General features: G+C 43.0%; 2 protein-coding genes across 4 annotated transcripts in view; both read right to left on the bottom strand.

Annotated features, from left to right (window-relative positions):
- The window catches only part of LOC133924099 (heavy metal-associated isoprenylated plant protein 7-like), a 91,338-nt gene that overhangs the window by 14,875 nt on the left and 57,612 nt on the right, over nt 1–18,851 (bottom strand). The window lies entirely within an intron of this gene.
- On the bottom strand, nt 200–10,676 carry LOC133924098 (uncharacterized). Of its 3 annotated transcripts, none has more exons than XM_062369479.1 (9): nt 10,532–10,676; nt 8,526–10,172; nt 7,984–8,210; nt 7,519–7,851; nt 3,038–3,284; nt 1,817–1,945; nt 1,521–1,736; nt 1,305–1,428; nt 200–800 (listed from the first exon to the last, which is right to left on the bottom strand). In XM_062369479.1, the coding sequence occupies exons 2-9, from the start codon at nt 10,074–10,076 to the stop codon at nt 562–564; spliced, it is 3,066 nt and encodes a 1,021-aa protein (XP_062225463.1). In that variant the 5' UTR covers nt 10,077–10,172; nt 10,532–10,676; the 3' UTR covers nt 200–561. The 3 variants fall into 3 exon arrangements, with proteins under 3 accessions (XP_062225463.1, XP_062225464.1, XP_062225465.1); XM_062369480.1 differs by having other exon boundaries at nt 8,526–10,169; XM_062369481.1 differs by having other exon boundaries at nt 8,526–10,096; nt 10,532–10,650.

Here is an 18,851-nt window from a genome sequence, read left to right as displayed (position 1 = left end):
CGTGTTCCGAAAAACCATTTTCGACATACCGTGCGCCAAATATAGATACTAAAATCGTAAATACAGAAAAATATTATCTATTTCATTACACTCATGTATATTGTACAAATTCGTATTTTTGCCCATCCTGAGTCATGCATCTTTCCTCTTCAATAACAGGATTTTTCATCCATAGCTCCCAAAAATTTTAGTGTACATGACAAGGTATTGCCTGCTAAATGCATGACAAATGAAATAAGACTTATTTAAGATCGCTTCAAAGTATCAATGGAGGCGATATACAGCAGTTGCAATGTATCACAGAAACATGGCAGTCAGTCTTTTGCCTGCTGGCATGCAGCTTACAGAAACACAAAAATGATGTAGATAAAGCGAACACAGGAAAACCATGCGTTACAAGATGGGAGTCCAAACGGTTTCTTTGATGCGGTACCGTACATCCGAAACAATTATTTCACCAAATGGCAATGGCTGCACAGGTATAATTCAGACCTGTTGTCTCTACGGTACTAGGATCAAAAGGTTTCCAGTTCCAGAGCTAGTAGTAAGAATCTACAGGTTTCAGAATGGATAGTTGATGGGCTCTCGCTGCAGCGCCTTCTGCACGAGCTCGGTTTGCTCCTTCACGTGAACGGAGTAGAAACCTGTCGCGGTGGCCGCGGATGGGGCCCTTCCGACGTACTTGATGTCCTCTAAGGTACCCCGACCGAGCGCCTTCATCGCGGTCAGCAGGCGAGGGCTGATGTAGCTGTACGCCCCCATGTTCATTGGCTCTTCTTGGCACCAAACGATCTCTGCATCTGTGGAACAGAAACACGGCAGATGGTATATTAGCTCTTTTGCTGTTTGTTTACTAGGGTCCGTCTGAACAAAGGAAATGACTGTTATCCTTCAAGCTAGCATACTGGATCAATGACACTGGAACGTCCAACTGGAAAACATATCCTAGTAGTCGACAAATTAATATGCAAGTGAAAACTATTTCTTGACTGGTCACTTCTGATTTAGGATCAAGGAACCATGCACATCTACTCTTTATTTTCTTTTCAAAAACTACTCTTTATTTTCTTTTCAAAAACTTTTCTTTTCCATTTTCCTCTCTTGTGCTTTTGTGACCTGTCTTGCATGCCCCTGAACATCTGAATTCATAACAGTTGAATCAAATAAGAGTAATAGAGTATTCTAGATTTCTCTCTCCATAGTGCAATGGCATGCAAACCTTTTCATAATCTCGGTGAAAAATGAGTACTATAGATAGCAACTTAATTGAAATATTTGAACGAGAATTTTCTTTATAAACATACTTGGATATCTCTTCAACTCGCGCTGGATGAGGTTGTAGGGGAACGGGCAGAGCTGCTCCACTCTACATATAGCAACATCAGTTCGCTCCGTTTTCTTTCTTTCTTCATCCAGTTCATAGTACACCTGAAATCATAGTTAAAAAGGTCAAAAAATGGTTTGCTGACAAGGAATGTAACGTTCTTGAAAATACAGCTTCCGAAAGTGACATAATCTACCTTTCCAGAACAAAGAACTAGACGGTTGATTCCCTCCTCAAGGTCCTTGTGATCGTTTTGGTCTTTTATTAGACGCTTGAAGCGTGTCCCTTGCTTGTCAAATCCAGGGTGGCCCGCAAGATCATCAAATTCAGATAGGTTCGATTTGCAGTCCTTGTGGCGAAGGAGGTTCTTTGGGGACATCACAATCAAAGGCTTTCTGAAGTCCCGATGTATCTAGAAATAGAAGAAAACTATTTTCATGCACACTAAGATGGTTTTGCAGGAGGAGGAAGAAAATTCAGTAAGCGTTTCACCTGGCGACGTAGAACATGGAAATAATTTGCAGGAGTCGTTACATTCACAACTTGCCAATTGCACTGCTGGATTTGCTTTCTCAGGGTTGGATCCATCTCAGGTATAACATAAGGGTTGTCGTCACTCATCTGTAATACCATTGTTGATGTTTTATTAAAAAAAAGGTAGCCAAATAGTACCAGCATAAGCCCCAGAATAGAAATATGCGCACATGGAACAGCCTGACTTCTCATACTTGTATAATTTTTTAAATTTCGCCAGATTTACAGTTATATATTCAAAATATGCAATTTAGCACAAATTTTCTGGAACATGTATAAATGAACTACAATTAATCATCTTTTCTATGACATTTGGACTTATTACATGATGGAGATTGTACAGCTCATAAACTGCACAATATAGAAGTATAACTGCAAATCCATTAATATACATTATACAAGTGCTAGTGGATGCAGTGAAGTCTCTAGTCAAGAGTAGAGGATGTACATATGGAGCTGCCAAAAATACTTGCCACACTTGCACAACTTTTTTAGTTTGCCAGATTTACAGTTACATTTTTCGAAACATGCAATTAAGCACAAGTGTTTTGAACATGTATAAACGAACTAAAATTAAACATCTTTCTCTATAACATATGAACTTATTACATGATGCAGAATAGAATTGATAAAGTGAACAATATATTAGACCAGCAACACTGGGGAAGTGTGGGAACTAGAAAATAGCAGTGATTGTTTCACTGACATGTGGCCCCAGGCCCCCATGTCAGCCTTGCTTTGGATGTTATTTTCCGATCTCCACACTTCCCAGGTGGTACTGAGCTAGTTTTCTAGTATAACTGCATTCCATTAATTTACAAAGTGCAAGTGGATGTGGGTTAGTCTTTAGTCCAAAGTGGAGCAAGTACAATATAATGTGGTGAGCTGTCATGCACAATTAAGGTGCACTCGCATAATAAAGCTTTGCCATAGGTATTTAACTTGCCTAGTTATCAGCTCATGAAAAAGGGAAAACATAATAAGCAATAAAGAAAGATATTTTGCAGGTAAATAATGTTTATCTTTTGCAAATGGCATAAGAATACCTTCACAGAAAAATAGACTGTATTATTATGGCAGTTCAGCATTGTGTAAGTGCTCTTGCATTTGTTCCTTTCTATGTGCGTGAATACTACTACTTGTGCCCACACCTGTGCAGTTGGAATCACAAAGTAATACCTGAAGGAAGCGCTCCATTCTTGCACTGGAGTGTTCAGGCCCCTGACCATCGTATCCATGAGGCAGGCAAACCACAAGGCCAGTCTGCCGGAGCCATTTTGACTCCCCGCTACTCAGGAACTGATCAAATATCACTTGAGCCCCGTTTGAAAAATCACCAAACTGGGCTTCCCATAGGACCAGTGAGTTTGGATTCTCCATGGAATAACCCAACTCAAAGCCCAAAACAGCAAATTCTGACAGCGAACTGTTAAATTATTGCATACATCAGATCTGATCAAAAATAAAGCCAGATAAACCATTAAGTTAAAGGGGAACTTAGTCAGGTATGAAGTGAGGATAGCCTAGCCCCTCATATATTTAGATACTTGTACCAGCTCTCAACCACAAGGTTTTTCCATAAAGGACAACCCAAAACTGGCTTTTCATCTGAAGCTTAAAGTACTAATTTGGTTAGTTAGGAGGACGTAAAAGTTAGTTCTGAATTCCTTCTCTTTTGCACAGTTCAAGACAATTATGGGTCAAAACCAGATGTCTAAACCAACTAACATCAAGATATTTATCATTCAGCCTATCTCCAAGTTCTTTTGGTCCTATCACTATTCCATCTCCAGTACCCACGACTCTGTTGCACGGATACTCCACAGAGGCGCCGTATCCCCGTCCAGGACGCATATTTTTTTATTTAAAAAAAATACAAAATAAATGGGATACGCAGGGGATACGCAAGGATACGTGGGGGATACGGCCCGAAATACGGCCCGGCCCATGTATGAGGGTTTTGAGAAGCAGTTGCCTGTTGCTTTGGTCACTGAAACCTTCTCCTCTCCGCCGCCACCGCACAGGCCATCCATCAGCCCCTCCTCTCCGCCAGCACTGGAGAGGGCCGCCGGCCCTCCTCCTCTCCGCCGGCGCCGCCTCCCCTCCTCTCCGCCCGCCGTGTGCAGGACGCGCGCGCGCACGCCGAGCCGGCGGAACGCGCCGTGCCGCTTCATCCGATTCAGCACGTCCTGCTCCTTCAAGTCCTCGCCGTCGCCGGGGTCTAGCTCCCAGGAGGCCAGTATAGCGCAGGTAAGGCGCGCCCCTCTCCCATCTTCCTCTGCTAGGACTAGGAGCTGAGGCATTGTAATGGCATCAAGTGGAAGTGGAAGTGGAACAGGAACATGATCCTCTGTTGGTAGTCATGAAACAGAAAATGAAGAAACTGAGTACAGGAACCCCAAATATCCATTGTGGGCTCATGTTACCAGATATGTGACACCCGGCCGTGGAGGCAATGCGAGATTTAGGTGTCATTTTTGTGAAAAAGATTATTCGGGCAGCTATTCAAGAGTGAGGTCTCATCTTCTGAAGGTGAGAAATACGGGTGTTGCGATTTGTGAGAAGATTTCATATCCTATCCTTGAGCAACTTCGCAAGGAAGATCGTGAAGCTACAGAGGTTGCAACGAATAGTGCCCCTAGGAATAAGCTACTTCGCTTACCCCCTTTTGAAGATTCAGGCTTGCCACCATCATCAAAGAAAAGAAAAGAGAAGCAATCAGAGATTTCAGAAAGTTTTAATGCTGAAACCCGACACATTGCCGATGGTCATATTGCAAGATTGTTCTACACTGCAGGTTTGCAGAATTGCAATTAATTATGTTGTACTTGTATTTTGCATTTCTCATTTCGTTTGAAGCATGCTAGTACTTTATTTTGCAGGACTTCCCTTCAATGTGGCAAGGAACCCTAATTATCGGGCGTCTTACAATTTTGTTGCAAACAACAAAATGGGTGGTTATGTGCCTCCAGGATATAATGCATTGAGGACAACTCTTCTTCAAAAAGAGAAGGCACATGTTGAGAGGATGCTTCAACCTATCAAATCCACGTGGCCTTTCAAAGGAGTGACTATTGCAGCTGATGGGTGGACTGATCCACAAAGACGCCCAATTTTAAATTTTATAGCTGTGACAGAGGGTGCTCCAATTTTCCTAAAATCAATTGACTCCGAAGGAGAGGTAAAAAATCAATTTGAGCTTGTCTTTTTGATCTTTTTTTGGTACTTTATGGTCTTCCTGTCTTGAACTCTTGATAGGTGAAAAGCAAGGAGTATATCTTCGATAGGTTGAAGGAGGTGATAGAGGAAGTTGGATCAAAGAATGTGGTCCAAGTGATCACTGACAATGCGGCAAATTGCAAAGCCGCCGGATTGATGATTGAATCAAAGTACAAGAACATCTTTTGGACTCCTTGCGTTGTGCACACCCTCAACCTTGCATTGAAGAATATTTGTGCTCCAAAGGACGATGAAGGCGACAATAAAGAACTTGTTTGGATCAAGCATATCTCAGAAGATGCCTCCTATATCAAGAATTACATCATGAATCATGGCATGAGGTTGTCCATGTTCAATGAGTTTACCAAACTCAAGTTTCTTGCAGTTGCGGAAATAAGATTTGCTAGTGTCATTGTCATGTTGAAGAGGTTCTTGCTCATCAAGGAAGCATTGGTGCTCATGGTTGTTGGTGACAAGTGGATGGTTTATAGGGAGGACGATCCAACCAAAGCTCAAGCGGTGAAGGAAAAGATTCTCAATGATATATGGTGGGATCAAGTTCATACATTGTTGATTTCACCGATCCCATTTATTCAATGCTACGGGCAGCTGACACGGACAAGCCATGTCTCCATTTGGTCTATGAGATGTGGGACTCCATGATAGAGAAGGTGATGTGCTGATTTTGACATTTAGTTGTCTATGCTTGCTGACTTTGTTATCCTATGCTTGCTGATTTTTTTTTATATATCTTAGGTGAGAGCTTGTATCTATCGGAAGGAGGGAATTGTGGATGGTGGTACAAGTGTCTTTTTTGATGTTGTTCAAAGCATTTTACTATCTAGGTGGGGCAAGAGTAATACTCCTCTCCAGTGTTTGGCACACTCACTAAATCCAAGGTAAAAAAATATCAACCTTACATTGTCATTTAAATGTTTTGAATTGCACAATCTTGATGATTCTTTTTGTTATTGTGGTGATGATAGATACTATAGTCCAGCTTGGTTTAATGAAGTATCTGGTCGTGTCAGCCTAAATAATGATGTTGAAATTAATACTGAGAGGAACAAATGTTTTAGAAAGTTCTTTCTGGATCCGGATGACTTAAGGAAAATCAAGACACAATTTGCTGATTTCTCACTATTTTTGGGTGCCTTTGATGACCCTGACTCAGTTGAGGATAGAGCCCATTTTGAGATAAAGCAATGGTGGGGCACTTATGGAGTTCACACCTCAGAGTTGAAAGATTTAGCCTTGAAGCTACTTGGGCAGCCAGCATCTTCCTCTTGCTGTGAGAGGAATTGGAGCACATATGCTTTTATACATAGCATGAAGAGGAATAAGCTCACTCCTGAGCGAGCCGAGGATTTGGTGTTTGTGCATAACAACTTGTGTCTTCTTTCAAGGAAGTCCAATGATTATCAAAGTGGGCCAAGCCGAATGTGGGATGTCGGGGGAGATGGCACCGAGAACTTTGTTGGTGTTGGCTTTTTAGAAGGTGCTGATCTGACACTTGATGAGCCAGAATTTGAGAAGGAGATATTAGGAGGGGAAGATTGAGTTCTTATCGGTTCTTGATGAGCTTAGCATGTTTCTTAATCCTATATTTCTATGATATATTGATATTATTATGTAATGCACAATATTCGACTATGGTTGTAATATTGTATTTGGGGTTTACCGTATCCCCGTATTGCTGTTTTTGGAAAATGTTGTATCCCCGTATCCGTATCCCCGTACTGTGTAACATTGACCCACGATGCTTCTTTAGTTAATCATCTCAGTACCTACAGCTACAATGCACGGAAATAAGACCTATTTATACAACATGTCCTTAGCCATGATCCCATCCCTGCCTCGTGTTTCTGCTGCATTTCTCACTTGTGATGAACCGATGATTGATTCACCGGTACGAACCCAGCAGCACCATCTCAGCCGTTCAAATTAAATTAGTGATCGGGATCACCAGTAAGTTGGAAGTACAACTCCAAGGCCAACACTATCAAGTTGGAGGTTATGGCATCCAAGAATTGTGTCGTCAGTAATTATGGATCCAGTATTGTCTTGTTCTAAAGTATTTTTCTTAGAAAGCAAGAAGGGCATGGTCAGAGCAATAGAATTAATAACAACTGAACGCATAATTTGTTGAAGTCTAAAAGCCATATGTGAACTGTCAGGTCGTGTAAGATAAGTGCCTGAGAAACTCCACCCCTGTTCTCCTCTCACTGTTTACTTGATGCGCTGCGCTTGATCTTATTTTTTTTGTTTCATCACTCGCTATATGCAAATTGAATCCAATAGTGTAGCTGACAGAACAAGCTGGGTTTTTTGGGCGGTCTATCTAATCTGGTCACAGTAATGTTCATGATTCCTCTGAAAGAGAAATTGCAATGACTCATGCACACCCTAACAAGAACAAGTTAGTGTATCTGAATTCATACCTGTTGCTTACGGTAAACAACTCCTCATCTTGGTTCATAACAAGATTGTCAAGTGGACAGTACTGCTCTCCAGTTTCCTGGTTATGGATGACAGCATGACGGTGGCTGAATGTACCCCTCTCAACATCCTGACCACTTAACCTGACATGGTTCCCCTCAACTATAAGAGTGGCAAAAGCAAGTGCTTCACCCACTGCCCAATCAATGCCTTCCCCAGTCTCGATCATCTGACGCCGCTGATCAAAAATCTTCTTCACAGCCCTGTGAGGCTTGAAATTTTCTGGCAGAGTAGTCATGGCTTCTCCAACACGTTTTAGAATCTCTGGCTTGACACTGCATGGTTGTAAATGCATCGTACCAAACTCAATATTTTTTTCAGATGAAGACATACTCAAAATTTGAAGGGGGCAAAATTTGAAGGGGAAACACAGGAAATAGTCAAATTGGAAGGGAGGAACTATTTACCCGGTGTTTCGGATACGTGAAATCTGTTCTGGTGACTTGAACCCAGTCCAGTAAGCGGAAAGCCAGTCCCTCTTGTTGGGGATATGGTCTTTGCTGTTTTTGAATTCCTCGTTCAGTATAGTACTGACCTTCTTGTTCAACTTATCAATATCTTCCCTGGAGATCTTCCCAGATTCTAACAGCTTGCTTTGATAAATCTCAAGGGCACTTGGATGGTTTCTAATCACCTAATGCAAATAAGAAAAAAACTTTTTAAATGTGAAAGGGCACAGGTAACAGTGACATGAATAATGTTAGTGTTTGATTATCCAGAATCAATGTTAACTGCTGACTTATAATAATTGTTCTGATTCTGCATACCAAAAGAAACATTGTAAAAATACTCAGAACTCACACTTTTGCCCTTTATCACATAGCTAGCTGGAGTACTGGAGATACCATTACTCGTATGGCACAGCAAGAATCAGGACAGAAATAAAGATTCAAAGACCAAAGATGCATAAAATTGTGCCAGATATTGACAAATTTAAAAGAACCTATACCTTGTACATCTTAGGCTGGGTGAAGGAGGGCTCATCGATCTCATTATGCCCAAATCGCCTGTAGCATACAATATCCACAACTACATCAGAATGAAATGTCTGTCGCCACTCCGCAGCAAGCTCACAAACATGAACCACTGCCTCCAAATCGTCCCCGTTAACATGGAAAATTGGAGCATCCAATGCTTTTGCTACATCTGTGCAATACTGAGAAGATCTCCCTGACCTTGGATCAGTAGTGAATGCAACCTGATTATTGACCACAATATGAATTGTCCCACCAGTAGTGTAGTTTGGAAGGGCACTGAGATGCAGGGTCTCGTACACAACTCCCTGGCCTGAGAAACTTCCATCACCATGCAGCAATACCCCCAAATTCTTGGTCCTGTCATGATCATTAGAATAGTATTGTTTCGCTCTTGTCTTCCCAGCAACAAGTGGATCTACAGCTTCCAAATGACTCGGATTGGCAACCAATGACAGATGGATATGTTTCCCACCCCTGGTAGGTCTGTCATATGAAGTTCCGAGATGGTACTTGACATCACCAGTCCCTGTATACAACCCCTCCCCTTCATTAACAGGCTTGGTACCACCACTAAACTCGCTGAAGATCTGTCGCAAGGGCTTTCGCACGACATTTCCCAAGACATTCAGCCTGCCTCTGTGTGGCATCCCAATGACAATACTCTCTACACCAAGATCAGCTGCCCTATCAAACATCTCCTTCATGCCAGGGATCAGGGTTTCTGCACCTTCAAGACCGAATCGTTTTGCGGTCGTCCACTTCGTCGCCAAGAAATTCTCAAACTGCGTGCTCCAGATGAGCCTATCAAGCATGACCTGGCGACGATCATAGGAGTACTCCCTCAGGTTAACCGTCTCAATTCTATCCCTGAGCCAGTTGCACTTCTCCCGATCAGGTATGTGCATGTATTCATATCCAATGGTGCCACAGTAGGCTTGCTCGAGCCGCTCCAACACAGAACGCAGAGTCTGCACAGGCCGATTCTCAGACAAGAACCCAGCCATCCTCCACACCCCAAGGAAGAACTCCCGGTCCAAATCCGCCTCGGAGAACCCATAGAACGCCGGGTCCAGCACGTCCGGGACAGGCCGCTCCTCCAGACCAAGCGGGTCGAGCTTTGCCTTCAAGTGCCCGCTAACCTGGTACGACCGCACAAGCAGCAGCAGTCTCATGCTCTCCTGGATGGTCTGCCCAGAGATGCCCGGCGAGGTGGCGGCCTGCCCGACGAAGTTGCGGAAGAAGTTGTCCCAGGACTCGTCGACGGAGTTGGGGTCGGCCTCCCACGCGCGCTGCAGCTCCTCGAGGTACACGCTGCTGGTCCCGTCGAGGAAGCTGTCGGTGAGGCGCGAGAGCGGCACGGCGCGCGGCACCGGCGCCGCGTACCCCCGCGGGCGCGTGGAGTGGAAGTACCGCGCCGGCGCGGAGCCCACGCCCGCAGCTGTGAACGGGTTCGCCGGCGCGCGCGAGAGGTTCCGCCGCAGCGCCATCCGGGCCAGACCGGACGCCGCCCGGAACAGCCCCATTTTCAGATCAACTTCTTCCCCTTCACCAAATTCAATGCCAAATTATCTAACTGTGGATTTCCCTCTTGTTTCAGGAATCTAGCCGCCCATCAGCTGCTGCGCACACCACAGATTGTGACGAATCAAAATTCCAGCACAAGAGAACATGATTATCCACAGATTGTGACAAATCTAACTGATCTCGATTCACACCAGCCCTACCTACGCACCGCGAGCCCAACCGCAGATCAACCAACAGTTACAAGGAAACCTCATCTTCGAGATCGATAGATCGATCGCTCAGTCCGTACAGACCAGCGAAACCCGCACTCTCACCTCGCAAAAGAACCGCAACAACCCTAGTCCCTAGTACACTAACAATCAACAGCACGGCTCGCGGCTGCGTCTCCGATCCGATAGAGAACCGGGGAGATCAGGCCACGGACCACGCGAGGAGGGGTGCGGGCGAGGCTTACCAGTCCGGGATCCCGTCGGGTCGGCGGAGGCGGCGCCGCTCCGGTGGTTCGGGAGGAGACGGGGGACGGATTCAAGAGCTCTGTGTCGATAAGGCCGGCCCGCGGGGATGATGGTGATGCCGATCGATTGGGAGGGATGAGATGAGAAAAGTGGAGGGGTGGTGGGGCCCGACTGTCATTGTCACAGTTTTAAACGGAGTGGGCCCGCAACGGATCGCGTCCATCCTTCTGGATGGTGGAGCGACGAGCGAGTGACGTCTAGCCACGTGGACACGGCACCGCACGGTGGCTGTAGCGTGTTCCTTCGGCAGCTGGACGCTGGCACAGGAAACCAATGCTCGGCCATTTTCGGGCTCAGCGTGAAGTAAAGGAATTTTTTAATATTACTTTTTTACGGATATTACAGAAATAATACTGGAAATGAAGAAATTCTAAAAATAATACTTATTCGTCCAACGATTTGGCAAAAATATTATTTTCACTAAATCGTATGGCGAAAATACTATTTTCACCAATGACGTGTCCCAGACGACAGTTTAGGGTCTCCGGCGGCAGCTTCGAGACTATTTTCGTCAAACCGTTGGATGAAAACTAATGTCTCCAAATAGTACACGGAAAATTAATTTTCATTAAACTATTAACAGAAAACTTGTTTTCGCCAAACGATTGAACGAAAAATCCCCGTGAGCTCAACGTGAACCCTATCTCCTTCGTCGTAATGGCTGAAAATTTTTCTCCTGTCGACAAAATATTATATCACTTTTTTATTTTGCGATTGAACTTATTTCTTATATGGAATGGAAAGATGTAAAATAAATCATAGAATCGCTTGTCTGACAATGGGACGTAGCTAATAAAAATTACATGGAAGGCTACAATAGTAGTTGTAAAGTATAAGTAGCATAGAACACGGTACAGATATTACATACGCTGGTGAACATTACATGTGACATGGGGTTTTTCGTCGTAGCACGAATAGACCATAACTATAAAGAGCTGACGACAATAAATATTGGCATGTACGGTATGCCTAAAGAGTAACCTAATAACATGCTGCTGCTAAACCTAACATGCCTTAGGGAAATAAAATATATCGGGTTATAATAGATAGTCCCTACTGAGTACACCTAGAATATTTGCCCTTTCTCAGAGCATTGGTGCCCACCGCCCTAGCACGACAGGCTCTCTCTTGTTTCCTTTCCCTTTCTGCTTCGCTGCCTTCCTCGTGCGCTCCTCCTCCTGACGCTTCAGCCATAGTTTCTCATATTGTTGCTCGTACTCCCGACGTTCGTACGCTTCCCTCCTTTACCGCATGCTCATATTGACTCACCGCTTCTGGTGCTCATTTTGCTCCATATCGAGCCATTCTATGAAGTCACAGATAGGTGAATGAGACTGGACAAATAAAATAAGATGGGATATTAGGAAGATAGTGTATGAAATCATATAGAAAATATCACATAAGAGATCTATGTCGCTATACCTGTGGGTACTCATATGGTCTATATCGAGGCTTGTTGTACTGGTAGTTGGCACACGTAAAGAAACGTAGGTCATATGTGTAGGATATGTCCTGGGACTTACAAAGCCTGCAAGTGTCGCCTCATAAGCACATCAGCAGTTTGACACCCTAAGGGATGAAAATCCCCCAATATTTCTTGGGTGGGCTTGGTGGAGCTGAGGAAGACATTGCAGTTGAGAGAGCTGAGGAAGGAATGGTATATCCATGAATGAGGGTGCGGTTATTTATAATGGATGGGGGTTGGTGCATAGATTGAGTGCACGAGCTTAGCTGGGGCTGGAGCATAGGATTCCCTGTAAAAGCTAAAAATGTTATGGCATTGATGCTTTGTAGAGATTCCATGTTGAAACTGTTGCTTGATGTGGTCATTCTATTCTGCAAAAGTTCATGAAGTAGTTATTATTGTCTCTGCATGTAAGGCAAAGAATCCAATGAAATCATCAAGCTTAGAAAAAAATGTATTGGTAGAATGATAAATCTCAGCCATTTTATTGAAGAAAGTAAAGTACATCGCATATAAGGGTCATCGTAAGTATTTATTATCTGTTTGTGGCTATAGTACGTAAGGCAATATGCACCGACTCGTACCCTACTCGTACACAATCTTCGACAAGATACAATGTCATGTAGTATTCTATTGCTAAACGAAGTATGGCTTATGGAAAGACAGATTGTCAGGTGCAAGAAAATATCTACTTGGTTGGTGAAAAAGATGTAGATTTCTCATCCAGATATTATCGTCGGCTGTTCCCACCATAGTAACATAGTAGAATAAGATAGTAGAATAAGATAATAGTATAATAAGATAGTAGCATCATAGTAACTAAACTACTGTGTAAACTAGCAGTCCGAACTAATGAAATAGAAAGCTGAACAAATGACATTTATTAAGCATAAAAGTAACACAGACTACTCTTGGCCCCTACCCCGACCTCTTCCCTGGGCCTTGCCTCTGGCATGCTTTCGCCTACGTGCTAACGCTGGAACGTTGGCCTCCACCTCCTCCTGAGGATGCTCATAGGTGGAAGGTGTGTACCAATCAGGCACATGGCGCTCACGTCTTGACGACTGGGGACCATAGCTACCTTCTGCCTCATGCTGCGTAGTCTGAGTGGGTGGAAGTGCACCGTACAACTGTGATGAGCCCAGCACTTTTGGGGCCCCTACATAGTCAAAGAATGGGTTCTCGCTAGAGTGCGGCGTACCCCTAAAAACATGTGTGGTTGTATCGATGGGGATCAAAACTGCATTTATATCATGCAGAAATAAGTGAGTATTGGCGGAGAATGCATAATAAATCAAACATTATAGAATAAAGAGTCGTGACATACTTAGCGTAGGAATACACACAGGCGTGGCAAAACTAGAGCCTCCTGCATGGACAGGTTGCGGAGACTGAGAAGTATCATAGTCATGCTCGGCCCATCCATGGTCTCTTGTGAACTAAGGGGCGACCCATCCAGAACCTCCTGTGAACTAGGGGGCGGCCCATCCAAAACCTCCTGTGAACTAGGGCGGCCCATCTAGAGCCTTATGTGAACTAGGGGCGACCCATCCAGAGCCTCCTGCATGCACAATTACTCAAATCGACACCATATGGACAATTATGGATTTAACCATTTGTATAACAAAACTCTAAGATTTCTAACGTTGGACATAATTGCAGCATAAAATAAATGTATCGAACAAAATACCAAGATAATTAACCTTACATAGATATAAAACATCATATTGCTAAGATTACGTAAATGTACAATAATATTACAAAGGAAAAATTATGTACAAAATATTTATTTTACTCTAAGACTTATAGCATTTGACATATCTGTGAAATGACATAATTTTCAATGAAATAAAAAATTCTCAGACTAAATAAAAAATTCTTAGAGTAAAAAAATTACCTGATCAAGGAGAGGAGGTTGAGGACTAGCACATTATTGGTGGACGAAGGCGGAGGAAGGTCGTGAGGGCCTTTGCGTGGAACGCGTGAACGACGGCTCGCGTACAACAATGTCGGGTTGCCGGCACGATGCGCACTCCATCGATCACCATACCACATGTGCCTTGCTCATGCAGTCTCGTAGCTGAACTCATCGCCTCCTCGTGAATCTCTCTCGTGACGTCGGACTGTGGTAGACGAGTAATCATTAGCACTAGTAGTAATGTGAATGTAAAAGGCCCTAAAAATTTGAACATTTTACGTGTCGCAAGGTGTAGCACCACTCAACCTACTCTCACCCTCCACAAACAAAAATGCCAAGTGAAGTATCTATTATTTGCATCAATACCAATTGCAGTGAGAATCTAGCCTTTATACTTCCTAGTCAAGAATGTACCATCCACGCAAAGCAAAGGATGACAATGCTGGATGGACTAAATACACTGACCTAAAGAAAAAAAAAAAGCACGTCGGAAAATCTTAGGTTGGTTTTTATCAAGTTCGGTCTCCTTTAAAGCAGTGTATGTGCCTGAGTTCCTGACCTTCAGATTGAAGCACGCAGGGTAGGTTGCAATAAGAAGTCTTATATGTACCCCACCGCTTCTCCAAAGCTTTCTATTTTGCACGCTAAGCCTTTTGATAAGTAATCTCATATTTGAACTATCGTAATATTGATCATTGGATGAACGAGCATTCCATGTCCCGCTTCTAAATAATCTCAATGAAAAATTCATTTACAACTAGTGCAACAGTGAAGTTGCGGTGCTTTCAACCAACGTTTTCCAGTGGTGCTTTCAACCAACGTTTTCCAGTATACAATTATCTGAACCACTCTAGAGGCTACCTAATGGGTCGAATGCTTCAGCTTGTATGCATGAACATAAAAGCTGCATCCAGGGGTTCTGCATTTGACACTGTACTTTTTTGGGCTTAAGACAGCAATAAATACCTCTTTGTGTGATGTCACTACCTACCGTACCACTGCATCCTTCATTTCAGATCGATTGGATAACACCTGATTTAGGTGAACCATACTTGAATCATATTCCCAAGGGGATTCATGGCTCTCCATAACTTGCATCCTCGCTTTGTCAGGCAAGTTCCATTCTTCTAGGACGAGAGTATTAGAGCAGTCATCGTCTTCATCATCCTCATCATCACCATCATCTTCATCTATATTTACAAATTCAATAAAGCTTCTTCCTCATAAATTGTGTTACGGTCCATGTTCTCGAGCTCAATAATAATTTCTCCAATTTCCTCCCCTGCATCAGCCTGACCCTCCTCAACCTCTTTCGCCTGCCTATGCACAACAACCACTGCCTCAGTCGTATGCCTTTGTTCAACTTCCTCTGTCGATACTACATGCCCGCGTGTATCCTCTTCTTCTACTAGTGTTGCTGCACTACTACTATCATTCGCTTCTTTTGGACATAGTTGCACCAGGATATTGAACTCAGCCTGACGCCGCCTGCACCACTCGAACCATTTTAACCACTTGTCTATCCGATACATCATCTTTAACTCCCAAACAACTAGATTTAACGTACGAGTCCACATGCATTGCATTATAATAGAATAAATCTGGGAGTCAAGCTGAAAGTATTGGGTGAACCACATTTTCATCTTCTTCATCCTTGTACTCTCAGGTTGGGCGCCCAAGAATGGTAAATGGAAAATTGCTCAAATCAGCACCAGATGGATCATTATAGATATGACCATTTTCATATAATACTCTAAGATTTATAGAGTTAGACATAACTGCCACCTAAAAAATATATCAATTAGATTACCAACTTACTATGCCGACCCATCATTTCTGGTCCTAAAATGTGAAGTACTATAGTCTTTGTTGCCTAAAATCTAATCAATATTACAGCCCTAAATCTAAACGAGAATAACATTATTAAATAAACATATTACTAGCAACAAAAAACTGAATATATTTAATTCTCAAGAACTTATTAATTAATACATTTGATATTAGGAGTCTTGCGAATTTTCAAATACATAATGTTCATTGAATTTCAAAATTTTAACATAATTATTTCGGTGCTGCATTGCTTTTTGGATGCTCTCTTTGTTTTATTGTATTATGTTGCAAACCACTAGTCCTAAGTCAAAATAATCCAATAAATATCATATTTTAGTGTAAAGCACATATTATTACAATCCAATAATATAATTCTACATATATCATCTTAACTAGAGTACCGAGATTTAATATTTATACGCACATATATTTTATTTTCTTAACCTAATACTCAAAATTACCTAATACAAAGATGTATACCTAAAATCAACATTTACAAAAGAAAAATTATTTTTCTAATCCCTAATTAAATCTACATACAGATAAAATAATAGACATACATCTAAAAACAAAATTAAAAAAATTACCTTACTCTTCTTCGTCCTCCTCCTCCCTCCTCCTTCTCCCTCCTCCTCCCTTTTTCCTATTTTCTCTTCTCTCTTCTCCTCTAAGCTAGTGCGGTCGCTCACTACTCGCGCCGTCACGCCTGGGTAGCAAAATGAGATGAGTTCACGGGTGTGGACGCAGGGGTGAGGGGTCACGGGGGGTATGGAGTTTTCGGCCACCCGTTTGGCGAAAATTAATTTCATGTCTATGGTTTGACGACAATTAGTTTCCATCCAATGGTTTGATGAAAATAGCCTCAAAACTACCGCTGGTGACCCTTAACCTGCCGCTGGGGATACGTCACCTATTTTTGCCATAAGGTATGGCAAAAATAGTATTTTCGTTGTACGGTAGGGCGAAAACTTGGTTTCGCCAAACCGTTGTACGAATAGGTATTATTTTTGGAGTTTCTTCATTTTTGATATTATTTCTGTAATATCCGTAAAAAAATTAATATTAAAAAATCTGAAGTAAAGATGTCCAAATGGATCATGTCTATTGGATTATCCTAAGACACAGTATTGTAGGTACGACATGAACCTAGCCGAGGCGGGCTGGGCTAGCACAACACGATGCCATGGGTCGTGCCTGTACCGAGCGCGTAGCATGGCGTGCCAGCACAGTACAGCTCGGCTCAGGCCGGCACGGGCACGACCCAGCTCGGGCTGGCACGGGCACAGCCCAGACAAGCACAGATGGGCACGATCCGGCCCGACACATCTGGGCCTAACTATTTTTTATTTTCTATATATATTTTTTAAAATTTTCATAGCTATTTTTATCTATTATCTATATTTTTATCTATTTTTAAAATTTTGTAGTTATTCTTTTATTTTTTAGGCCGGCTATGCCGACAGGCCGACTGTGCATCGCCAGGTCACCCGTGGCACCGTGACTGCCATGCCTGTCGTGCCCGTCGGCCCGGCAGTGCCGCCAGGCCGCAATCATGCCTGAGCCGGCCCAGCATGGCACGGTGGTTGACGGGTCGTGCCGTAGGCCAAGGAGGAGGCATGTGGATTGACATGGCATGGCTTGTTACAGTAGTCGGGTTATTCGAGCCAAACCGTAGTCGGGCCGTGCCTAGACAGGTATGTGCCGGGCTGACTCAATAGGCCCATTTGATCATCTCTAATGTGAGAGTCATGATTGAAAAACTTTTACATGGAATAAAAATTCTTTTTTTTGAACGGCGGGCCCCCTTCTCGGAGGTTTCTTTGGAGCCTATTTGACAGGGCGTGCATACCACGCGAGCACCATGGCTCGAACGCGGTTGGCTCAAGACGGGAGCTCCTTGCTCCCTCCGTCACTGCCTATTAAATCCAAGGTGCTTCTAAATTGTTGACAACCAAAACCTAGATACAATCTGGTAGATTGGCTAACAAATGCTCAGCTCCCATAAGACACACACACCCGATCGCTGCTAAGGCATGCGCCACTTTATTACAATCTCTAGGATTATACTAGATACTGTGACTAAGTAAATGTGAATGTATTAGACTCTTAACTTCACCAACGAGACCACCGGTCGATGACCTATCAAAAGATGATGAGAGCACCGCTTGTTTGACCAGCAAAGCATCGGTCTCTACCACAATTTTGCCTATGACCAGTTCAATTGCAGACTTGAGACCCTGACAATTGCAATCATCCCTACCCGCAAAGTGAACGTATAATTATCCCTAGTAAAAAAGCATCATCCTCCAGCTTTAGTTTCTTGGTTAAAAGTGCCATCATAATTAAGTTTCAGCACATTTCGGTCTCTCCCATCTTTTCATACACTTCATGCCCCATCCTCCAGCTTTAGTTTCTTGGTTAAATGTGCATCACAATTGAGTTTCAAACACATCTGGTACCGGCTCTCCCATCTTTTCATACACTTTATGGGTTTAGAAACCTCTTTTGCCAAGACCTTACTTATTTCTGCTACAAACGTCTCAATACCATGGGATAAACCAGAAGCTTGATGTTTCCTTTCGCCTTCTCTCACCCTATTTCTTTCTTTCCACCATAACCATAGAAGTATGATGATCTTCATCTACAATTCATCCTTCGTATTCAGGCACAATTTGTGTTGATGTCCTTCCACTATAGTTCGTGCCGACTGCATACTTGCTAGCTCAATACGTTTCTGCTCAAGACATAGATGGCATCAAAGTTCTTTAATGCTCTTACGTTTGAAAAACAAGTGTGTCCTATCCTCAAACGTACACTGGCACCTAACACAATTTTTGTTGAAGTCCATCCCTCTTGCTCTCCTTCATATTTTCCTCCTCACTTGAATAAATCAAATCATTTTCATTATCTTTAGCTTACTTTGCTTTGTCTTTTTTGGAAATACTTTGTATCTATCCAATTCCATATTCTTCGTATTGTCAATGAAAGCTCTACTTCACTCTCGGTAGTACCCATGGATATTCCTAAGTTGTGAATATTTGAAAAA

This window comes from Phragmites australis, chromosome 7 (assembly GCF_958298935.1).
Source record: "Phragmites australis chromosome 7, lpPhrAust1.1, whole genome shotgun sequence".
In the NCBI taxonomy this organism is placed as follows: domain Eukaryota; kingdom Viridiplantae; phylum Streptophyta; class Magnoliopsida; order Poales; family Poaceae; genus Phragmites; species Phragmites australis.
Note: the sequence above shows the minus strand (reverse complement) of the source record. Positions and strands in the feature narration are given on the sequence as shown.

Excerpts from the sequence above, each read along its gene's own strand:
- LOC133924098 (XM_062369479.1), bottom strand. The coding sequence starts at position 10,076 with ATGGGGCTGTTCCGGGCGGCGTCCGGTCTGGCCCGGATGGCGCTGCGG. Across the intron at positions 1,737-1,816 it reads TCCATGTTCTACGTCGCCAG|ATACATCGGGACTTCAGAAA; the intron begins GTGAAACGCTTA and ends TTCTATTTCTAG. Across the intron at positions 801-1,304 it reads CGAGTTGAAGAGATATCCAA|ATGCAGAGATCGTTTGGTGC; the intron begins GTATGTTTATAA and ends TCTGTTCCACAG.